Source organism: Abramis brama (assembly GCF_963993115.1).
Source record: "Abramis brama genome assembly, chromosome: 17".
Taxonomy (NCBI): Eukaryota; Metazoa; Chordata; class Actinopteri; order Cypriniformes; family Leuciscidae; genus Abramis; species Abramis brama.
Window position 1 is genome coordinate 128,516 of NC_139979.1, and position 21,244 is coordinate 149,759.

At 48.0% G+C, this 21,244-nt stretch overlaps 1 protein-coding gene across 2 annotated transcripts in view; it reads right to left on the bottom strand.

Moving 5' to 3' along the window:
• Positions 1-21,244, bottom strand: part of vps13b (vacuolar protein sorting 13 homolog B) — a 175,204-nt gene that overhangs the window by 46,041 nt on the left and 107,919 nt on the right. For both annotated transcript variants that reach the window (XM_084089596.1, XM_084089597.1), the window contains exons 31-33: positions 13,479-13,682; positions 10,755-10,875; positions 9,520-9,663 (exon numbers count right to left, since the gene is read on the bottom strand). In XM_084089596.1, the coding sequence (XP_083945722.1) occupies positions 9,520-9,663; positions 10,755-10,875; positions 13,479-13,682 (469 nt within the window). The remainder of the gene's footprint in view (positions 1-9,519; positions 9,664-10,754; positions 10,876-13,478; positions 13,683-21,244) is intronic.

The following is a 21,244-nucleotide window of genomic DNA, read 5'->3' on the forward strand; positions in this document are numbered from 1 at the left end:
CACACATCAGGGACCCTGAAAAACGCGCCAGTAAAAAAAAAACGCTCAGTTCTGTCGGATCCGAGACCGATGAGTCACTGGTGCCGGTTCTGCTGGCAAAAACACTGGGAATCCGGCATCATTTACCCAGCATTCATGTTCAATGAGCTGAGAATGAACAAGCCATCCACACGGTGCACTCCAGGGGTCAGAGGTCAGGGGTCAGGGGTCAGCAGCAGGTGACAGACTACGGACAGAACAAATCAGCTCAACATCATGCAAACGCACATCAAACTCACAATCATTCCAGTGTGTCGAAGGTTTTTGAAAACTAAACTCATTTCAATCACTGAAAGACATTCATACACCATATTAAAGGACATTATCTCATCATTTACTCGCCCTCATGTCATTCCAAACCTGTGGATCACAGAAGATGACATTTTTAGATTTGAGAACTGCGTGACATAAACTTGGGATTGTTATCAGTGTTACACCGGACCTTTACGGCCTGGAAAAGAGCAGCGTGAACATTCTGCTGAAAATCTGCTTTTGAGTTCCACAGAAGAAAGAGTAAATTATTTATTTATTCACTCCTTTAGGAGGAGCGAAATGTAAGATTCTAGAAGCCTGACCGTCCTGAGGTCACGATAGCCATCATCAACTCTACGCTCAGTTTACAAGCGCTTCACCAACAGCCATGTGACCTCGGTGAGCTGGACCTCAAACACATACACACCTCCATGAGGTCATGACGTCCCTCGGGCCTCAAACACACACGTCTCGTGAGGTCATGACGTCCCTCTCCGGCCTCAAACACACACACGTGTCTCGTGAGGTCATGACCTCCCTCGGGCCTCAAACACACACACGCGTCTCGTGAGGACATGACGTCCCTCTCCGGCCTCAAACACACACATGTGTCTCGTGAGGTCATGACCTCCCTCTCCGGCCTCAAACACACACACACACGTCTCGTGAGTTCATGACCTCCCTCGGGCCTCAAACACACGCGTCTCGTGAGGTCATGACGTCCTTCTCCGGCCTCAAACACACGTGTCTCGTGAGGTCATGACGTCCCTTCTCCGGCCTCAAACACACACACACACACACACGTCTCGTGAGTTCATGACCTCCCTCGGGCCTCAAACACACACGTCTCGTGAGGTCATGACCTCCCTTGGGCCTCAAACACACGCGTCTCGTGAGGTCATGACGTCCCTCTCCGGCCTCAAACACACACACGCGCGTCCCGTGAGGACATGACCTACCTCGGGCCTCAAACACACGCGTCTCGTGAGGTCATGACGTCCCTCTCCAGCCTCAAACACACCTCAAACACATGCGTCTCGTGAGGTCATGACGTCCCTCTCCGGCCTCAAACACACACACACGTGTCTCGTGAGGTCATGACGTCCCTCTCCGGCCTCAAACACACACACGCGCGTCCCGTGAGGACATGACCTACCTCGGGCCTCAAACACACGCGTCTCGTGAGGTCATGACGTCCCTCTCCTGCCTCAAACACACCTCAAACACATGCGCCTCGTGAGGTCATGACGTCCCTCTCCAGCCTCAAACACACACACGTCTCGTGAGGTCATGACGTCCCTCTCCGTCCTCAAACACACACACGTCTCGTGAGGTCATGACGTCCCTCTCTGGCCTCAAACACACACACGTGTCTCGTGAGGTCATGACGTCCCTCTCCGGCCTCAAACACACACACGTCTCGTGAGGTCATGACGTCCCTCTCTGGCCTCAAACACACACACGTCTCGTGAGGTCATGACGTCCCTCTCCTGCCTCAAACACACACACGTGTCTCGTGAGATCATGACGTCCCTCTCCGGTCTCAAACACACACACGTCTCGTGAGGTCATGACGTCCCTCTCCGGCCTCAAACACACACACGTCTCGTGAGGTCATGACCTCCCTCTCCGGCCTCAAACACACACGCGCGTCTCGTGAGGTCATGACGTCCCTCTCCGGCCTCAAACACACACACGTGTCTTGTGAGGTCATGACGTCCCTCTCTGGCCTCAAACACACACACGTCTCGTGAGGTCATGACGTCCCTCTCCGGCCTCAAACACACGTGTCTCGTGAGGTCATGACGTCCCTCTCCAGCCTCAAACACACACACGTCTCGTGAGGTCATGACGTCCCTCTCTGGCCTCAAACACACACACGTGTCTTGTGAGGTCATGACGTCCCTCTCTGGCCTCAAACACACACACGTCTCGTGAGGTCATGACGTCCCTCTCCGGCCTCAAACACACGTGTCTCGTGAGGTCATGACGTCCCTCTCCAGCCTCAAACACACACGCGCGTCTCGTGAGGTCATGACGTCCCTCTCCAGCCTCAAACACACACACACGTCTCGTGAGGTCATGACGTCCCTCTCCAGCCTCAAACACACACACGTGTCTTGTGAGGTCATGACGTCCCTCTCTGGCCTCAAACACACACACGTCTCGTGAGGTCATGACGTCCCTCTCCGGCCTCAAACACACGTGTCTCGTGAGGTCATGACGTCCCTCTCCAGCCTCAAACACACACGCGCGTCTCGTGAGGTCATGACGTCCCTCTCTGGCCTCAAACACACACACGTGTCTCGTGAGGTCATGACGTCCCTCTCCGGCCTCAAACACACACACGTCTCGTGAGGTCATGACGTCCCTCTCTGGCCTCAAACACACACACGTCTCGTGAGGTCATGACGTCCCTCTCCTGCCTCAAACACACACACGTGTCTCGTGAGATCATGACGTCCCTCTCCGGTCTCAAACACACACACGTCTCGTGAGGTCATGACGTCCCTCTCCGGCCTCAAACACACACACGTCTCGTGAGGTCATGACGTCCCTCTCCGGCCTCAAACACACACACGTGTCTTGTGAGGTCATGACGTCCCTCTCTGGCCTCAAACACACACACGTCTCGTGAGGTCATGACGTCCCTCTCCCGGCCTCAAACACACGTGTCTCGTGAGGTCATGACGTCCCTCTCCAGCCTCAAACACACACACGTCTCGTGAGGTCATGACGTCCCTCTCTGGCCTCAAACACTTGCGTCTCGTGAGGTCATGACGTCCCTCGCCGGCCTCAAACACACACACGTCTCGTGAGGTCATGACGTCCCTCGCCGGCCTCCAACACACACACGTCTCGTGAGGTCATTGACATCCCTCTCCGGCCTCAAACACACACACGTCTCGTGAGGTCATGACGTCCCTCGCCGGCCTCAAACACACACACGTCTCGTGAGGTCATGACGTCCCTCGCCGGCCTCAAACACACACACGTCTCGTGAGGTCATTGACATCCCTCTCCGGCCTCAAACACACACACGTCTCGTGAGGTCATGACGTCCCTCGCCGGCCTCAAACACACACACGTCTCGTGAGGTCATGACGTCCCTCGCCGGCCTCAAACACACACACGTCTCGTGAGGTCATGACGTCCCTCTCCGGCCTCAAACACACACACGTGTCTTGTGAGGTCATGACGTCCCTCTCTGGCCTCAAACACACACACGTCTCGTGAGGTCATGACGTCCCTCTCCGGCCTCAAACACACGTGTCTCGTGAGGTCATGACGTCCCTCTCCAGCCTCAAACACACACACGTCTCGTGAGGTCATGACGTCCCTCTCTGGCCTCAAACACACACACGTGTCTCGTGAGGTCATGACGTCCCTCTCCGGCCTCAAACACACACACGTCTCGTGAGGTCATGACGTCCCTCTCTGGCCTCAAACACACACACGTCTCGTGAGGTCATGACGTCCCTCTCCTGCCTCAAACACACACACGTGTCTCGTGAGATCATGACGTCCCTCTCCGGTCTCAAACACACACACGTCTCGTGAGGTCATGACGTCCCTCTCCGGCCTCAAACACACACACGTCTCGTGAGGTCATGACGTCCCTCTCCGGCCTCAAACACACACACGTGTCTTGTGAGGTCATGACGTCCCTCTCTGGCCTCAAACACACACACGTCTCGTGAGGTCATGACGTCCCTCTCCCGGCCTCAAACACACGTGTCTCGTGAGGTCATGACGTCCCTCTCCAGCCTCAAACACACACACGTCTCGTGAGGTCATGACGTCCCTCTCTGGCCTCAAACACTTGCGTCTCGTGAGGTCATGACGTCCCTCGCCGGCCTCAAACACACACACGTCTCGTGAGGTCATGACGTCCCTCGCCGGCCTCCAACACACACACGTCTCGTGAGGTCATTGACATCCCTCTCCGGCCTCAAACACACACACGTCTCGTGAGGTCATGACGTCCCTCGCCGGCCTCAAACACACACACGTCTCGTGAGGTCATGACGTCCCTCGCCGGCCTCAAACACACACACGTCTCGTGAGGTCATGACGTCCCTCTCTGGCCTCAAACACACACACGTCTCGTGAGGTCATGACGTCCCTCTCGGCCCCAGTGACGCTTGCTTTGGTTACGGCGAGGACAAACATCCCTGTGAGGAGCTCAGGGTGAGCGAGAGGTGAAGAGGAGATGGGCTCCAGGTGTCTCTCTGAGACCGCAGTCCAGCGCTAGAGTTATTCCCCGTCCACTGAGGCGTAGAGCCGCTGGCAGAGACTATTTACAGCGGGACCGACCGGACGAGGGACCAGCCCAACTCATTTCATCTGCAGCTCGCTTGAAAACCACACAACAAAACACTGCTTTACCAGTGAAACACATTCCCATCAGCACCAGCGGCCGCCAGAACGACGACACAACGACCATCAGGCCTTTCTGAGCCTCTTCTGTGCATGCAAACATTTCTGATGGATGAAATCAAAAAAGGAAAGAAAATAAACTAAAATACATTTTCATAACTTATTGTCAGACCTAAAACACTAAAACGACAGCTAAACTAAAACTAACAAAGATAGAGTGAATGTTAATGAAAACTAAACTAACTATATGCATTCACTGGGAATAGATGCCATGAGCTTTGCATTAAAATAAAATAAAGATGATTGAATTTTAAAAATATAAAATAAAATAAAACAGATTTTTTTTTTTTTTAATTGGGGAATAACTAAAGAAAAACGAAATAAAATAGAATAAAATAAAATAATAAAATAAAAATAATTACAAATAAAAATATAATATAAAAATAAATAGAATAGAATAAAATAAAATAATTAAGTTTAAATAATTACAAACAAAATTACAAGAAAATAAAATAAAAGAATAAAAAATAACTACATATTAAAAAAAATATACTGTATATACATAATATATATATATATATATATATATATATATATATATATATATATATATATATAAATACACAAAGTATAGAACTCTTATTGGTAGCTGAAAGCATAATCAAATTAGCTAACGTATTTAATAATCAAACAAGTAGGCCGTTCCTGAACTCATCCGTCTGACCGGTGGAGATCCGTGCGCAGCTGAACTCGCTCCTCTCACCTGTTATTCTAAACCTGTGGTTCTGCTTATACAGGTGGAAGTCGTGTTTTCTCTCCTCGACCCGGCCTGAGTTAACATGCGTTCTCCGTTTGCCCTCGGGCACCCGAGCTGAAACCAGAGCCGCGGGTCAGACGGCCCGACTCTCAGACGGATTTGTTTCTCTTCAATGTAATTCTGCGCCTGATGATTTTATCTGGGGTTTCACGCCAATTTTGCCAAAGCGTTATGAGCGAACGCCTCAGCTGCTACTGATCTCAAACAGATCCGGTTTCTGAGGTGTATCAGGGAATGTGCCACGCCGATGGATTCAGGTGAACTGTTTTGACTGGCTGTCAATTATCAGTTGATTCTGGTACGAGGGGTCAGTGAGCACCGGGAGAAAAGAGAATGATCGGGTTTCATAACACAGACTGGAAGGCTAAAAACACCAACCCTGAGAGCGCACAAATATTTGAGATTAGCCGCAGAGAAACTCCGACTCCGCAGATGTTTAGCAGCCAAACGCAGGCGAGAGAAAGAAAACACACGTGACCTTCCTGGCGCGTGTAAGCGAGAGGGGTCAGAGGTCAGAGCCTCGTAACGTCTGACCCCTGGAGAACACCAGCCTGAGCTTCAGCAGCTCCACGACCTCGGTTGAACCCATGCGGAATCAGGAGAGTTTCTCCATTACACGAGTAACACGACTGCCAGATCAGAACAGAACTGGACTCGTCTGTGATCCACATCAGGAGCAGAGCGAGGGATCAGGTGTGTGTGTCGTCTTCCTCGGGTGTGTGTCGTCTTCATCAGGTGTGTGTTGTCTTCGTCAGGTGTGTGTCATCTTCCTCAGGTGTGTGTCGTCTTCCTCGGGTGTGTGTCGTCTTCCTCGGGTGTGTGTCGTCTTCCTCGGGTGTGTGTCGTCTTCCTCAGGTGTGTGTCGTCTTCCTCGGGTGTGTGTCGTCTTCGTCGGGTGTGTGTCGTCTTCGTCAGGTGTGTGTCGTCTTCGTCAGGTGTGTGTCATCTTCCTCAGGTGTGTGTCATCTCCCTCGGGTGTGTGTCGTCTTCATCGGGTGTGTGTCGTCTTCCTCGGGTGTGTGTCGTCTTCCTCGGGTGTGTGTCGTCTTCATCGGGTGTGTGTCGTCTTCGTCAGGTGTGTGTCGTCTTCCTCGGGTGTGTGTCGTCTTCCTCGGGTGTGTGTCGTCTTCAACAGGTGTGTGTCGTCTTCGTCAGGTGTGTGTCGTCTTCCTCGGGTGTGTGTCGTCTTCATCAGGTGTGTGTCGTCTTTGTCAGGTGTGTGTGTCGTCTTCCTCAGGTGTGTGTGTCGTCTTCCTCGGGTGTGTGTGTCGTCTTCCTCAGGTGTGTGTTGTCTTCGTCAGGTGTGTGTCGTCTTCGTCAGGTGTGTGTAGTCTTCCTCAGGTGTGTGTAGTCTTCCTCAGGTGTGTTTCGTCATCATCAGGTGTGTGTCGTGTTCCTCAGGTGTGTGTGTAGTTTTCCTCAGGTGTGTGTGTCGTTTTCCTCAGGGGTGTGTTTCATCTTCATCAGGTGTGTGTGTGTCGTTTTCCTCAGGTGTGTGTGTCGTTTTCCTCAGGTGTGTGCGTCGTGTTCCTCAGGTGTGTGTTTCGTCTTCATCAGGTGTGTGTGTTGTCTTCATTAGGTGTGTGCCGTGTTCCTCAGGTGTGTGCCGTGTTCCTCAGGTGTGTGTGTCGTTTTCCTCAGGTGTGTGTGTCGTTTTCCTCAGGGGTGTGTTTCATCTTCATCAGGTGTGTGTGTCGTTTTCCTCAGGTGTGTGTGTCGTTTTCCTCAGGTGTTTTCCTCAGGTGTGTGTGTCGTTTTCCTCAGGTGTGTGTGTCGTTTTCCTCAGGTGTGTGTTTCGTCTTCATCAGGTGTGTGCCGTTTTCCTCAGGTGTGTGTGTCGTTTTCCTCAGGGGTGTGTTTCATCTTCATCAGGTGTGTGTGTCGTTTTCCTCAGGTGTGTGTGTCGTTTTCCTCAGGGGTGTGTTTCATCTTCATCAGGTGTGTGTGTCGTTTTCCTCAGGTGTGTGTGTCGTTTTCCTCAGGTGTGTGTTTCGTCTTCATCAGGTGTGTGCCGTGTTCCTCAGGTGTGTGTGTCGTTTTCCTCAGGTGTGTGTGTCGTTTTCCTCAGGGGTGTGTTTCATCTTCCTCAGATGTGTGTTTCGTCTTCCTCAGGTGTGTGTTTCATCTTCATCAGGTTTGTGTCGTCTTCCTCAGGTGTGTGTTTCGTCTTCATCAGGTGTGTGTCGTGTTCCTCAGGTGTGTGTGTCGTTTTCCTCAGGTGTGTGTGTCGTCTTCCTCAGGTGTGTGTTTCGTCTTCATCAGGTGTGTGTTTCGTCAGGTGTGTGTCGTCTTCCTCAGATGTGTGCCGTGTTCCTCAGGTGTGTGTGTCGTTTTCCTCAGGGGTGCGTTTCATCTTCATCAGGTGTGTGTGTCGTCTTCATCAGGTGTGTGTGTCGTTTTCCTCAGGTGTGTGTAGTCTTCCTCAGGTGTGTGTTTCGTCTTCATCAGGTGTGTGTCGTGTTCCTCAGGTGTGTGTGTTGTCTTCATTAGGTGTGTGCCGTGTTCCTCAGGTGTGTGTGTCGTTTTCCTCAGGTGTGTGTGTCGTTTTCCTCAGGTGTGTGTTTCGTCTTCATCAGGTGTGTGTCGTGTTCCTCAGGTGTGTGTGTTGTCTTCATTAGGTGTGTGCCGTGTTCCTCAGGTGTGTGTGTCGTCTTCCTCAGGTGTGTGTTTCGTCTTCATCAGGTGTGTGTTTCGTCTTCATCAGGTGTGTGTTGTCTTCCTCAGGTGTGTGCCGTGTTCCTCAGGTGTGTGTGTTGTCTTCATTAGGAGTGTGCCATGTTCCTCAGGTGTGTGTGTCGTTTTCCTCAGGTGTGTGTTTCGTTTTCCTCAGGTGTGTGTTTCGTTTTCCTCAGGTGTGTGTTTCGTCTTCATCAGGTGTGTGTTGTCTTCATTAGGTGTGTGCCGTGTTCCTCAGGTGTGTGTGTCGTTTTCCTCAGGGGTGTGTTTCATCTTCCTCAGGTGTGTGTAGTCTTCCTCAGGTGTGTGTCTGTCATTAACACAAATGTGTTTTATTCAGGCTCTCAGCCAGACTCTCTTCAAACACACGACAGGGAGTCTGTCCCTCTGAACACTGAGAGAACAGAGTGTGTGGCCACTGGAGGGCGCTCTGGCGTGGATTAAACACTCACACACACACACAAGGCTGTTAAACATCATGTCCTGAACCCAGGTGAACTCTGGGTAGTGACGCTCTGGATCTGTAGGGAGGCAGAGATGATTCAGCCCAACATCCCACAATCAGATCCAGATGCGTCTCACCTCCACACACACCCGAGACACACTCAAAACGACACGAGAAACCAGACGCAGCGTGTTTCCCAGACGCTACACCAATGTGTGTGTCGCTCTATCAGCGTTCGGTGTGTGTTTATGTGGCGAGCGCGTGTTGTTTATTCAGCAGGATGTGTGTGTTTTTGAGCGCTAGCATGTCAACGGCACTCCGCGATCAGATGCTCTTAGCTGCACATCAGATAGAGAGAGATAGAGATAGAGAGAGAGAGAGAAAGAGAGAGAAAGAGAGAGAGAGAAAGAGAGAGAAAGAGAGAGAGAGAAAGAGGGAGAGAGAGAGAGAGAGAGAAAGAGAGAGAGAGAGAGAGAGGGGGGGGGGGAGCGAGAGAGAGAGGGGGGAGAGCGAGAGAGAGGGGGGGGGGGAGCGAGAGAGAGAGACAGAGAGAGAGACACACACACACACACACTCAGCGAGAGAGAGACAGGCGCTCTCCTCCATCCTCACACAGGCCGCTGCCGTAAATATTTTTACATGCCGTTCCATTAGTGTGTGAGAGAGGCTTTTATTGAGGCGCCGAGCCCCTCTCCTCTGTAAACACTAGAGCATGATGGGAAGAGGAGAGACTAGACATACATCAGCACCTCAAGACACTCACTCACACTAGACAGACAGACAGACAGACAAACCTGAGTGAGTGAGTGTGTGTGTGTGTGTGTGTGTGTGTGTGTGTATGTGTGTATGTGTGTGTGTGTGAGTGAGTGTGTGTGTGTGTGCGCGTGAGTGCGTGTGTGTGCGTCCGTACGTCTGCTGCGGTTGGGTCGCAGGTCGTCTGCCCCACGTTGGCCTGCAGGAGCTGCTGCAGTAACTGAACCTGAGACGCGCTGAGAAACAGATCCAGACTGGACGTGATGTTCATCTCCAGACTGTGGCCACACACCACCACCTCCTAGAGAGAGAGAGAGAGAGAGAGAGAGAGAGAGAGAGAGAGAGAGAGAGAGACGGTCAGTTGATCATCGCACACAGAACACCACACTGACAGAGAGCAGTGTGGCCTTTATTTCTACAGCTTTATACAGTACAGATCTTCTCAGAGCAGCTTTACTGTAATAAACAGGAGAATAACAGGATCACTGATGAAACTTCAGCAAATATGAGACAATCTTAGATTCAGGAGTGAAGCAGCTCTACAGAGGAAGAGAGAGTCACTGTTCAGATCAAGTTCTGTTCTCATCTGAAAGTGTCAGTGCAGTCAGATCAATAATATCACTGAATATGAAGGCTATTATAATTGTTAAGCTGCTAACGCTAACCATAACACTAAACCTGACAAATCTTCCTGCATGAATTAAACAGGCATCTGACGTCTGCTAACAAACTTAAAGATTTTAAAGCTGCAGACACTGAATAACTGTCCTGATGCTCATCCGCTTCTCTTTCCAGGTTTGAGTAAAGTGAATTCAGTGGCTGTTTGTTTAGTGATTTTCAGTATTTAAGGTCAAATATAGAACTCCACTGAAGCAAACAAACACACGGCCGAAAGCATTACTGTGCAAGAGCCGGAAAACTGTTTGTCTCGCTTGAGCAGCAGCTCAAACATTCCCAAAACACTCCTGCAGCTTCCTGGACACACACACACACACAATTTCATCTGATGGAGGACAGAGCGATGTGTGTGTTTGTGCATCACTGGACCATCCCACACACTCTCTCACACACACACACACACACACTTTCTTGTACATCTATCTTTATGAGGACATTCATTGACACAATGCAATCTCTAGCCGCTTACCCTAACCTTACCCATCACAACTAAGTGCCTAACCCGACCCCTGACCCTAAACCGACCCTTAACCTCATTATAACCTTATCCCTAAAACCAAGTCTTGACCCTCAAACAGGCCTTTAAAGGCTCTCAGAGACTGAGGACCGGCCAAAATGTCCTCACTTACTCTCTCTGTCCTCACTCCAATGGTCTAAAACTCAAACTGGTCCTCACAAAGATAGTTGTACAAGTACACACACACACACACGTACCTCCGCTGGGCCGTGATCCAGAGGCTTCCGGTAAATTACAGCTGGAGCTGCTGTGATTCGCACTGAGAAATCCGTGATGATCGGCGACAGGATCACTCGCTTCTCCTGCTGCCGGCGGATGCTGCAAAAACACACACACACATTCAGTGTCTCTATAATCGTCTGCGAGTCTCACAGCACTGAACCTTCATCAAACCTTCAAACATCTCATAAACAAACTCAAAGGAGGATGTGTTACAAACTCGAAACATGAATCAACATCATTAATGTTGTTTATCAGAGAACACACTCAACTCTCTGAACTCACACATTAAACACACTTCTCTTGTTTCTATACGCAGCTAGTTATTAATACTGTAACCCTGACAGAAAACTATCTGTATTTTTACAATTATAAAAACTGTATTTATTTTTATGATTTTCACGTCGCCAAAAAAGTTTAGCTCACTTCTGGGTACAAATTTGTCCCCAAAATATGACTAAGTAGGTACAAACACACACACGCACACACACACTCAAACACACTCACACTCACACACACACTCACGGCTCCCACGCTCCCACACATGAACTCCGATCGGATCTCTGAGAACATTTGTGGGCAGTAAAACAAACACGCGGCGCTTTATAAGGTGCCACATCTGCTACTATTAAAACAATCAAACAGCGAAGCCTCTAATATTTATGGTGGCCAGTGGATTAGAAGCAGGGAACTCTGGGATTACTGCCGGCACACGATTGGAGCGTTTCCGCTGAAGAGCCGAGAGCAGGCGGATACTGTTACCTGAACAGGTGCCAGAGAGATCACATGACCTGCTGAAAACCACCCGTGCAGGACTAATGCTGATGACTAGTAGACATATTCTACTTCCTGTCAGGGGATCATGTGATCTTTCGGCTGCTGTACATGAATACCTAGAATATCAAAATCAACTGCTGGCGGTAGATCTTTTTCCTATTTAGCACCTAAACTAAACTGGAACAGTTTTTCTAGCATTGTTCGAGAAGCAGACAGTCTGTCAGTTTAAATCTAGACTAAACAACACATCTCTTTAACCTGGCATACACATAGACCATTATCCATTTCTATTATCCAAACCAGTTAAATGATTTTTAGGCTGCATAAATTAAGTCAGCCGGATCAGATCAGATGGAGGACCTGCGCCTAGACACGATCACAACACATGATGTAGTCAGCCGGATCCGGGCCGGATCAGATCAGATGGAGGACCTTGCGCCTAGACACGACCACAACACATGATGTAGTCAACCGGATCCGGGCCGGATCAGATCAGATGGAGGACCTGCGCCTAGACACGACCACAATGCATGATGTAGTCAGTCGGATCCAGGCCGTATCCAGATCAGATGGAGGACCTGCGCCTAGACACGATCACAACACATGATGTAATCAGCCGGATCCGGGCCGGATCCAGATCAGATGGAGGACCTGTGCCTAGACACGATCACAACACATGATGTAGTCAGCCGGATCCGGCCCGTACCCAGATCAGATGGAGGACCTGCGCCTAGACGTGACCACAATGCATGATGTAGTCAGCCGGATCCGGGCCGTATCCAGATCAGATGGAGGACCTGCGCCTAGACACGATTACAACACATGATGTAGTCAGCCGGATCCAGATCAGATGGAGGACCTGCGCCTAGACACGATCACAGCACATGATGCAGTCAGCCGGATCTGGGCCGGATCCAGATCAGATGGAGGACCTGCGCCTAGACACGACCACAACGCATGATGTAGTCAGCCGGATCCGGGCCGGATCCAGATCAGATGGAGGACCTGTGCCTAGACACGATCACAACGCATGATGTAGTCAGTCGGATCCGGGCCGTATCCAGATCAGATGGAGGACCTGCGCCTAGACACGACCACAACGCATGATGTAGTCAGCCGGATCCGGGCCGTATCCAGATCAGATGGAGGACCTGCGCCTAGACACGATCACAACGCACGATGTAGTCAGCCGGATCCGGGCCGTAACCAGATCAGATGGAGGACCTGCGCCTAGACACGACCACAACGCATGATGTAGTCAGCCGGATCCGGGCCGTACCCAGATCAGATGGAGGACCTGTGCCTAGACACGACCACAACGCATGACGTAGTCAGTCGGATCCGGGCCGTATCCAGATCAGATGGAGGACCTGCGCCTAGACACGACCACAACACATGATGTAGTCAGCCGGATCCGGGCCGTATCCAGATCAGATGGAGGACCTGCGCCTAGACACGATCACAACGCATGACGTAGTCAGCCGGATCCGGGCCGTAACCAGATCAGATGGAGGACCTGCGCCTAGACACGACCACAACGCATGATGTAGTCAGCCGGATCCGGGCCGTACCCAGATCAGATGGAGGACCTGCGCCTAGACACGACCACAACGCATGACGTAGTCAGCCGGATCCGGGCCGTATCCAGATCAGATGGAGGACCTGTGCCTAGATACGGCCACAACGCATGATGTAGTCAGCCGGATTTTGTCCATGGGGAATTGATTGGATGGGTGGATGGCTGTGGTTTGCTATTGGTGGATCTCCTGTGAGTGACAGGTAGCCCTGCCCTCGCACCAGTAAACACGTCTCACTGTCTCTCATCATCTGTATGAGCTCATCGTTCTGAACCTTCATCAGCTGTGTTCGCCCTCAACACCCCGTCAGAAACTACCCAGAGTTCAGTGCTCTGTGATGCGGCTCACCTGCTGGCCATGTTCCACTCCAGCGCGGGATTCTGGGAACTGCGTTCAGTGTCTGCAGGAGAGCCGGCATTTGGTCCCTCGCGCTCCGGCCGCAGGTCGTCCCAGTGAGCCGTGCCCATGTTGATGCACTGGAGGTCAATCTGATACTGACGGTCCTCGACCTCTGACCCCGGGTCACGCAGAACGCCCAGATTCAGCGCCCGCCTGAGAGAGAGAGAGAGAGAGAGAGAGAGAGAGAGAGAGAGAGAGTTCAGTGTTTACATGATTTCTGTATTATAATCTTTTATTATTATAATCCTTTATTTATTTTGCTATATATTTATTTTTTGCTATATCTACTGTAGCCATGTGTGTATATCATATTGTCTTTTTTAATTTAGTTTAATTATTATTTTCTCTAAATAAGCTTTACTCTATATTGTTTTAATGCTTCGACAATAACAAAAAAAATTTTGTCATGACAATAAAGCTTTGTGAATTGAATTGAGAGAGAGAGTTGAGAGTGTGAGGTGTGATCAATGATGCAGCAGCACACGCACACACAGATCTGTGTAATATAGTAGCTAAGGGACAGACACACACATTCTTACACACATTACTGTCGTATATTATATCAGACGCACAGTGTGGGGAATCAGATTTTGTGTGTGCGTGAGTGTGTGTGTGCATGCGTGCGTGAGTGTGTGTGTGCATGCGTGTGTGTGTGTGTACATGTGCGCGCGTGTGTGTGTGTGAGTACATGCCACACGCGTGTGTGTGGGTGTGTGTGTGTGACATCAGCAGTGATGTGATGTGTTTATTTGCTCTGGCCCGCTGCGCTGCTGCTTTAAACACGGCCTGCGTTCCTAAACGCCTCCAGATGTGCCGAACGCTTGAGGAGATCTGATGTTTCTCACCAGTGTTCATAAACATCTTCACTGAGAGACTCCATCAACACGCATCACTCAGCCGTTTCTATGGCGACAGCGATCGATCACATTCACAGCGACACACGGCAGGACGACACACTACACACACACACATCAGGACACATGTGTGCTTCATGAGTGTGTATAAAGTGTGCTATATAATTATCATGTAAATAGTAATAGTTGACCAAGAAATCATCATTCTGTCATTTACTCTCCATCATGTCGGACTAAGACTTTCTTTCTTCTGATATTTTGAAAAATGTTGGGAACCAAACAACATTGAACCCCATCGACTTTAATCAAAATATCTTCTTTTGTGTTTCGAAGAAGGTTTGAATGACACATGGGCGAGTGAATAATGACAGAATGATGATTTTCGGGTGAACTCTATCTATCTTTATGCTAATTATAGTGTGTGATAGTTTCTCATGTGAGCGTGTGTGTTTGTCTCTCGAGCTCCTGAGGAGATTCTCACACCACCTGACTCACGTCTGATGACATCATGACTCACACGGGCTGCGGTCGCCTCTAAACCGAGAACTCTGGGTAACAGCACAGCTGAGATTTACTGCCACACTCAAATTCTCAATTACATTTAATTTAAGCTAAATGAGAGTAATTAGTGGCGAGAGCAGCAGCGGAGAGACGGTACCGTGGTGCTGAGTGCGGATCCGCTCCGCAGGACACGCTGGAAATGACAGGCTGTGATGATGGTGATGGTGAAGCTGGAAGCATGTTCTCACACTCATGTTCTCAGCCCTTCCTGCAGGCCAAACACACGCCTGTTCTCCATTAGACTGATAAGAGTTTAATATCCTCATACACACACATCATCATCATCATCGTCACCGCAGAGCCTCCTCTGCCCTCCTGAGAGCCGTAACTCGCCGCATGTCGAAAGCAGGACGAGCGAGCTGAGAGACAGAGAGCTGTGGGAACGACCCGCCGCCGCTACAATCTCACCGGGTTTCAACTCGCATTTCAACATCTTAATTGCTCAGGTCATTTATCTCCCGCTGAGTTTATATGACACAAACAGCCTGTAAACACACGACGGAACCAGCCATGTGCTCAACAAAGAGAGAGAGACAGAGAAAGAAAGAGACAGACAGAGAGAGATGGGCAAGGAGTGAGATAGGCAGGGAGTGAGACAGGCAGGGAGTCAGACAGGCAGGGAGTGAGACATACAGGGAGTCAGACAGGCAGGGAGTCAGATAGGCAGGGAGTGAGACATACAGGGAGTCAGACAGGCAGGGAGTCAGATATGCAGGGAGTGAGATAGGCAGGGAGTGAGACAGGCAAGGAGTGAGACAAGGGTAGAGAGAGAGAGAGAGAGAGAGAGAGAGAGAGAGAGAGAAAGAGACAGACAGAGAGAGATGGGCAAGGAGTGAGATAGGCAGGGAGTGAGACAGGCAGGGAGTGAGACAGGCAGGGAGTGAGACAAGGGTAAAGAGAGAGAGAGAGAGAGAGAGACAGAGAAAGAAAGAGACAGACAGAGAGAGATGGGCAAGGAGTGAGATAGGCAGGGAGTGAGACAGGCAGGGAGTGAGACAGGCAGGGAGTCAGACAGGCAGGGAGTCAGACAGGCAGGGAGTCAGATAGGCAGGGAGTGAGACAGACAGGGAGTCAGACAGGCAGGGAGTCAGATAGGCAGGGAGTGAGACATACAGGGAGTCAGACAGGCAGGGAGTCAGATATGCAGGGAGTGAGATAGGCAGGGAGTGAGACAGGCAAGGAGTGAGACAAGGGTAAAGAGAGAGAGAGAGAAAGAGACAGACAGAGAGAGATGGGTAGGGAGTGAGACAGGCAGGGAGTGAGACAGGCAGGGAGTGAGACGGGCAGGAAGCGAGACAGGCAGGGAGTGAGACGGGCAGGAAGCGAGACAGGCAGGAAGCGAGACGGGCAGGAAGCGAGACAGGCAGGGAACGAGACAGGCAGGGAGTGAGACAGGCAGGGAGTGAGACGGGCAGGAAGCGAGACAGGCAGGGAGTGAGACAGGCAGGGAGTGAGACGGGCAGGAAGCGAGACAGGCAGGGAGTGAGACGGGCAGGAAGCGAGACGGGCAGGAAGCGAGACAGGCAGGGAGCGAGACAGGCAGGGAGTGAGACAGGCAGGGAGTGAGACGGGCAGGGAGTGAGACAGGCAGGGAGCGAGACAGGCAGGGAGTGAGACAGGCAGGGAGTGAGACGGGCAGGAAGCGAGACGGGCAGGAAGCGAGACGGGCAGGGAGCGAGACAGGCAGGGAGTGAGACAGGCAGGGAGTGAGACGGGCAGGAAGCGAGACAGGCAGGGAGTGAGACAGGCAGGGAGTGAGACGGGCAGGAAGCGAGACAGAAAACACTCAACGCGCTCCGACCCGCTCATCCGCACAAAACAGTGCCTGGTGGCTTGAGAACGCAAACCCTGAAATAGATTACAAGGTGCAAGCCTTGAAAAATTTGGAGGGAAAAAAGTTATCTCTGCGCAAATCATAAAAACGCAAACCCACCAAAACGCTGACGCTGTGCACATGCGCATCACATGTTCAGTCTATAGGTATGTGCGTTTTAATATACAGCCTATGTGCACAGGCGTGTAGTCCTTCTTTACAAACCAACCCTCAACAAACTACTTGTCTGGCTTTAAAAATTTGTAATAAAGAATTATTTATCACTTCCGCGTAGCCATGTGAACCGGAATTATTTTGACATTTTATCTGTACAGAGGTAAAGGGAAGGAGAAGGAGGCCTTCACAGGGGAGATACTAGTTGACACTTCACTTCATGATGGAGTTTTGGTTCCTTGCCACTGTTGGCCTTGGCCTTTGGCTTGCTTAGTTGGGGAAATTTAATATTCAACAATATTATTGATCTGCCTTACTTCAGGTGGACGATGATGCAATTTTCTTCTAGAAACAAACTTTGTTGTATTATTTTCATCTTACCACTGTGAAGCTGCTTTGATACAATCTGTATTGTAAAAAGCACTATATAAATAAAGGTGACTTGACTTGACTTCAGGACTGCGATGTTGTCGTGTCCAGCCACAGGTCCTTCATCAGATCTGGAGTGTGTGTGTGTGTGTGTGTGTGTGTGGTTAAAAAAAAAATGTCACTGAAATAAGGCCATAAAACCCATACTGATTATTTGTTCACAAGACTTTTGAAAATTGTATCATGTAGTCTAGAATATTTGCTTCAAAACGATGTGAAAATCATCCTGCCCACTCATTCACATAAAACAATATATTAATTTAAAATGTATAAGACATGTTTTGTGTAAGAGAGCTGCAGGGAGGCGTGAATCATCATGAATATTGACCCTCCCCTAATGGCCCTATCAGGTGGGACTGTGAGAGAACTAGAACAAAGAATGAGAGATTAAAAGAATGGCTTTTTGATTGTTTAGATTTATTTACCACAAACATTATCCAAAGATACATATGAAGTATAAAAAGGCACATTATTAAGCAAAATGATCTAAACAGAGACTTTCTGCCATTCCTGAAACAGTTCCTGTTCAACATACCTGTCTTTTCCAAGTTGTTTGCTTTTTTCATTTTACCATGTTCATGTACAGAGACTCATGTGAATGTTTAAGTGAGCAGGACTCATCAGTGGCATCTGGTCCCTGTAAAAAAAACAAAAAAAAACTGTGAACACGCTGATATCAGGAGAAACTATAGGGCTGCATGATTTGGGGGAAGAAAATCTAAAAGTGATTTTACTAGTTAAAATTCACAAAAACAAAAACAAATTTATAAATTTGTTTTTGTTTTTGTGAATTTTAACTAGTATATATAAATATATACTAGTTATATATATATAAATGAACACCAGATTTGTTGTGCCTTATAGGCATATACTTGTAGGGCTGCATAAAATAATAATAACAATAATTAAAATTTTACTTTACAGAAATGCAGGCAGCCTATCTAAAATCATTAAAAAGGAACACTTCAATACACTACACTAGAGAGATATATATGGATTATCATATGTTACTTCAAATATTTTCATTCATTGTGACGTTATGAAATGAGATTGGAGTAAAATCCCACATCATTTTTCAAAAGTGTGTTAAACAGTTTAGAAGCAGATCTTCTAGAAGTGGTAAATGTCTCAGTTCTCTCTGGGAGTTTTCCAAACTCCCTGAAAACTGCAGTTGTCAAGCCCCTCCTGAAAAAGAGCAATCTGGATAAGACCATATTAAGCAACTATAGGCCGATCTCAAATCTTCCTTTCATAGGCAAGATCATTGAAAAAGTTGTCTTCAATCAGCTGAACAAATTCTTAAGCTCGAATGGATCCTTTGACAATTTTCAATCTGGTTTCCGACCGCACCGCACCACAGCACAGAGACAGCGCTCATAAAGATAATAAACGATATTCGCTTAAATACTGATTCAGGCAAACTATCAGTGCTGGTGCTACTCGACCTCAGTGCTGCATTTGACACTGTCGATCATAACATACTTCTTGACAGGCTGGAAAACTGGGTGGGGCTTTCTGGGATAGTCCTAAAATGGTTCAGGTCATACTTAGATGGGAGAGGTTATTATGTGAGTATAGGAGACCATAAGTCTGAGTGGACATCCATGACATGCGGAGTTCCTCAAGGCTCAATTCTTGCGCCACTCCTGTTCAACCTGTATATGCTCCCAATGAGCCAAATAATGAGAAAGAACCAAATTGCTTACCACAGCTATGCAGACGACACACAGCTCTACTTAGCCCTATCGCCTAACGATTACAGCCCCATTGACTCCCTGTGCCAATGCATTGATGAAGTCAAAAGTTGGATGTGTCAAAACTTTCTTCAGTTAAACATAGACAAAACTGAAGTCATTGCATTTGGAAACAAAGATGAAGTTCTCAAGGTGAATGCATACCTTCACTCTAGGGGTCAAACAACTAAACATCAAGTCAGGAATCTTGGTGTGACACTAGAGTCAGACCTTAGTTTCAGTAGTCATGTCAAAGCAATAACTAAATCAGCATACTATCATCTAAAAAATATTGCAAGAATTAGATACTTTGTTTCCAGACAAGACTTAGAGAAACTTGTTCATGCTTTCATCACCAGCAGGGTGGATTATTGTAATGGACTCCTCACTGGCCTTCCCAAAAAGACCATAAGACAGTTGCAGCTCATACAGAACGCTGCCGCCAGGATTCTGAGCAGAGCCAGAAAATATGAACATATCACACCAGTCCTCAGGTCTTTACACTGGCTCCCAGTTAAATTTAGGATTGATTTTAAAGTATTATTACTGGTATATAAATCATTCAATGGCCTAGGACCTCAATACATTGCAGATATGCTCACTGAATATAAACCCAACAGATCACTCAGATCACTAGGATCATATCAGCTAGAAATACCAAGGGTTCACTCAAAGCATGGCGAGTCTGCTTTTAGCTATTATGCCAGCCGCAGCTGGAACCAGCTTCCAGAGGAGATCAGATGTGCTCCTACTGTAGTCACATTCAAATCTAGACTCAAAACACATCTTTTTAGCTATGCATTTACTGAATGAGCACTGTGCCAATGTTCGTCCGACTGTTTGTACTGTACTGTACTGTATTTTATTATTTTATTTTTTCTTAACTGTTTTAATTATTCTTATTTCTTTTTATTATTTTAATTTCTTTTATGTAAAGCACTTTGAATTGCCATTGTGTATGAAATGTGCTATATAAATAAACTTGCCTTGCCTAAAAACATGTAGCCTAATGTTTGGTGCGTTTTGCTTTTCAAATGCACAGCGTGAGTGACCCAAACTCACAGCACGTGCAGAGAACATTTACTGAAGCAATTGTAACATTATTGTTACCACATTATAAACATCTACGTTTGAACAGATATCCACGAACAGTGTTTAACAGTAAACACGGGTCTAAACATTATAATATTTATCATGTTAGTGTAAACACTCACACTACTTTTATATCATGCTGTATTTTATATTATCGAGCATAAAAACATCCTTGTGTTGTACATGTATATTTATTTAGCATTGAAAGGTTGTCTATAGTTCATATTTCAACATGTTTCTGTCGATTTCATACATTTTAGTCTAGCAACAGTTCAACTAGAACAATGTGAAGTTTATGCAACAATAACACACTAACTAATATAAGTGAGAAATGTCTTACCTTAAAAATCTTTCTTATCTTCAAACCGTGTTCTTCCTCTTCTGAGGTAAATCCAAGGTAAACTCACAGTGTGTCTTCCAAACTTGATGAAAAGCAGAGGAATGATGAAGTTTTGTTTTGAGGTAATGAGGGCGTTTACAGGTTCGTGTTCCTTCACATGGACGATTAGCATGTGAATCGCTTGTGCGCGCGGTCACATTAGAGGTAGTCAGGCCTGTCTGACTCCCTGCCTATCTCTCTCTGTCTCTCTCTCTCTCTCTCTCTCTCACATGGCTGGTTTTGTTGTGTGTTCACATTAGAAACTGTACCTCTCGTTGCTTTCATACGGATTACTTAAACAGAGAATATTTGTTTTTGATATGATTTACATAATTTAGACACTTCAAGCTTTGTAAAGACATATCTATCATGTCTGTGTGGCAAGTATTCTCTGAGTTACAGTTCATTTTCTGTCGCGTTTCAGAATGAACTTCACACTGAGAGAGACAGCAAAACGTGCATCATGTTTATTTTCTTTATTTTACGAAAAGCAGAACATTTTGTTTTTATTATGAGTGTACACAAATAAAAGTAGACATTTAACAGTTTTGAATGATGTATAACACTTGCCTGTATGACAAAAATCGACTGAGTTATTTGAGTTTCTTTCGCACTTATAAGAAAAAAAGCGAGGTGATCGCGCCGGTGCGACCGCCGACCCCAGGGGGTTAATGAACGTG